Source organism: Aplysia californica, unplaced genomic scaffold (assembly GCF_000002075.1).
Source record: "Aplysia californica isolate F4 #8 unplaced genomic scaffold, AplCal3.0 scaffold00604, whole genome shotgun sequence".
Lineage (NCBI taxonomy): Eukaryota > Metazoa > Mollusca > Gastropoda > Aplysiida > Aplysiidae > Aplysia > Aplysia californica.
The window spans coordinates 209,299-211,842 of record NW_004797874.1 but is presented as its reverse complement, the minus strand read 5'-3'; the positions used below and the strand labels follow the sequence as shown (position 1 = coordinate 211,842).

General features: G+C 43.2%; 1 protein-coding gene across 1 annotated transcript in view; it reads right to left on the bottom strand.

The window, feature by feature from the left end:
• LOC101845268 (isoaspartyl peptidase/L-asparaginase) overlaps positions 1-2,065 on the bottom strand; it is a gene marked incomplete at its 5' end in the record, with an annotated part of 17,077 nt that extends 15,012 nt beyond the window's left edge. The window contains 1 exon segment of the mRNA XM_013087564.2: positions 1,923-2,065. Coding sequence (XP_012943018.1) covers positions 1,923-2,065 — 143 coding nt within the window.
• Positions 2,066-2,544: the final 479 nt, after the last annotated feature.

Genomic DNA, 2,544 nt, shown 5'->3' with positions numbered 1-2,544 from the left:
CCCCCCTTTCCTCTCTTTCTCCCTCAGTCTGTCTGTCTGTCTGTCTGTCTTGCCCATCCATTAAATTGAGAGGCAGACTAAAGATTAAAAACGATATAGCTAGTAAAAAAGCAATTAAGAGAAGGGTTCAAGGTCAAGCACAAACCAGCTCTATAAACTAATGCTTACTCTTGATTTTTTTTGCAGTGAGGTTCACCCCCGCGATTTCAACTGTAATTCTGATAGAGATGGCAATGCCTCACGCTGGAGTCAGTTGTACAAATGTGAGGCATGTGGTGAAATCAGGCGCTCGTCAAAATAATGAAATCGGAGAAACCGTCGTTTTTTCCGCTATATTGGCAATTTAAAAAAAAATTGTTTTTTGGCTCAACGCCTTTTATGTCAGGTAAACAACAATTTTTTAAATTTCATTGACAAACGTTGCTTAAAGTACAAAAAATGTAAATTTGCAGTTTTCAAGGACTCTCAAACTTTGAGAGTCATCAAATTTTGGTGGCCATTTTTTAAAGCTAATTTTACCTTGAAACCAGCTGACCCACCACCTCCTTCATGTGCCACTATTTCAATTTCCATTCATGATAGATGGGTACTTTCCCCCCCGAAAGCAAGACAAATAAACAAGCTTTAGTTTTAGATGATATTCATAACTCCACATGCCCATAAATTGACGAGCGCCTGATTCCACCACGTCGCGACACAATCAGTGGCGGTGGGTGAACCTAGATTTGGGTGGGGCTTAGGTTTCTTCCACTTCTTTACCACCAAAAAGCAAGCAATAAGAACAACACAGTGATGATTTTTCTATACTCACGGCGAGCCATGGCATTTTGAGAACCATTCAAACAAGAAGAGTCACCTTTGTCTGCCATCTCTTTGTTCTACGTTAAATTCTTCTGCATGGTGGGGACGAAGCCGTTTCACCTCCAAATTTCTCTAATTAGTTTTTTTTAAAATTATTGTTACATCTCAGCGGCACAAACACACAGCACTCCAATCACACACCGTGTATGAGGTGGATTGGGTCGTGTTGTTAGTTGTTGCAGAAAATAGAACGCGCCTAACAAAGGCCCAATGGGCGCATAGGTAACTGTGTCACTGGGGGAAAGTGTGTCGTAAACTTTTACCCCATTGTCAGGGCTGGGAGAGCGTGATCCCTCTGTGCAGTGTTATTTTTTTCAAGTCTTCTACCTTTTTACAAGAGGGGTTTCATTAAGGAGAGACCGTGGGAACGGGCTGGTTGATTGCTGAGCCCTAAAGACATTTGATTGGCTGTTATGTTACTATAGTTGTAAGCGGGGACAACAGTGATTGGATAAACGAGCGAGCCGCCTAGTTGATCACTCTGTGTTCATTGCGGTCGATCAGAACAGTTTCAACTGCTTATTTCGTTATTTCCATTTGTCTTGGGATAGACTTGGGGGGTGGGGAGGGGGGCTCAAACCCGTGAGCCCTTCACTACCCACCGCCACTGGACACAATTGTAATGCGTGGTATGCAAGGAGCTTAAAACAAACTTTTATTATTTAACCTCCTTGGTGGTATGTAAAGGGGATTTATATAACGGGCACCTCGGAGAACCCACCCCCGACAAAATCAACTCATCCCGGATTCATCCGTGGTCGACGAGTAGTCCGCCTAAATGCACGCCATATAAAGAACGCTCCGCTCAAACGTACGCTTTCGTCATATTATGACGGGTTTTTAAAAACTTTTAAACTTAGGCTTACAAACACACAGTCAGTGACATATTTTACTTTGAGCTCCACTTAGAAATACATGTACATGTAGTGGGCTCCAATCGGTGAAACACACCGACAGGTAAAGCTTGACTAAGGGAAATTTTCACAACAACAACCTGCACAGCTTGCATAATAAGACCAGCCTAGAAAACCGGATACAAATTTTAATTATGTACGGTTTACCTTGTCCATGACGAGCCGCGCCAGCTGTACAGGGTTTGCGATGTCCTGCACGGCGCACACAGCCCCGGAGGAGAGGTCACGGCCGTCTATGACGATGGCATCTAGCTCTACCTCTCCTTTGAGATTGAGCACAGCACCATGACCTAGAGTTTGGAAAGGGACACAGTTGAATGATTATATAATATATATATATATATATATATATATATATATATATATATATATATAGAACTGACCCGATTAAAATAAAAAATAAGTTTAACGATCTGGTCGTTTCCGGCATGACTGGCAGTTTGGAAACGACCTAATACATGTATTACATACTGACTAGTCTGTTGGCCTTATTCCCCCTCCCGCCCCCCCCCCCCCAAAAGCAAAAAAAAAAAATCACTCCGAACCTAGATGGTTCCCCCCGAATCACGCACCGCACAGAGAGTGAACAGGATCGGCCGGACCGCAGATACGTGGGTCCGAGAGCAGGGGGAAGAAAGGCACCCTGCTGGTGCAGACGTTCTAGTTACATTGTCTGGTAGTTTCACAGAAAGAGATACATCTATATGCTGCAAACAACTTTGAACCATGACGTAGCAAGCAAATAGGTCTCTGCTACTGTTCTATCAAA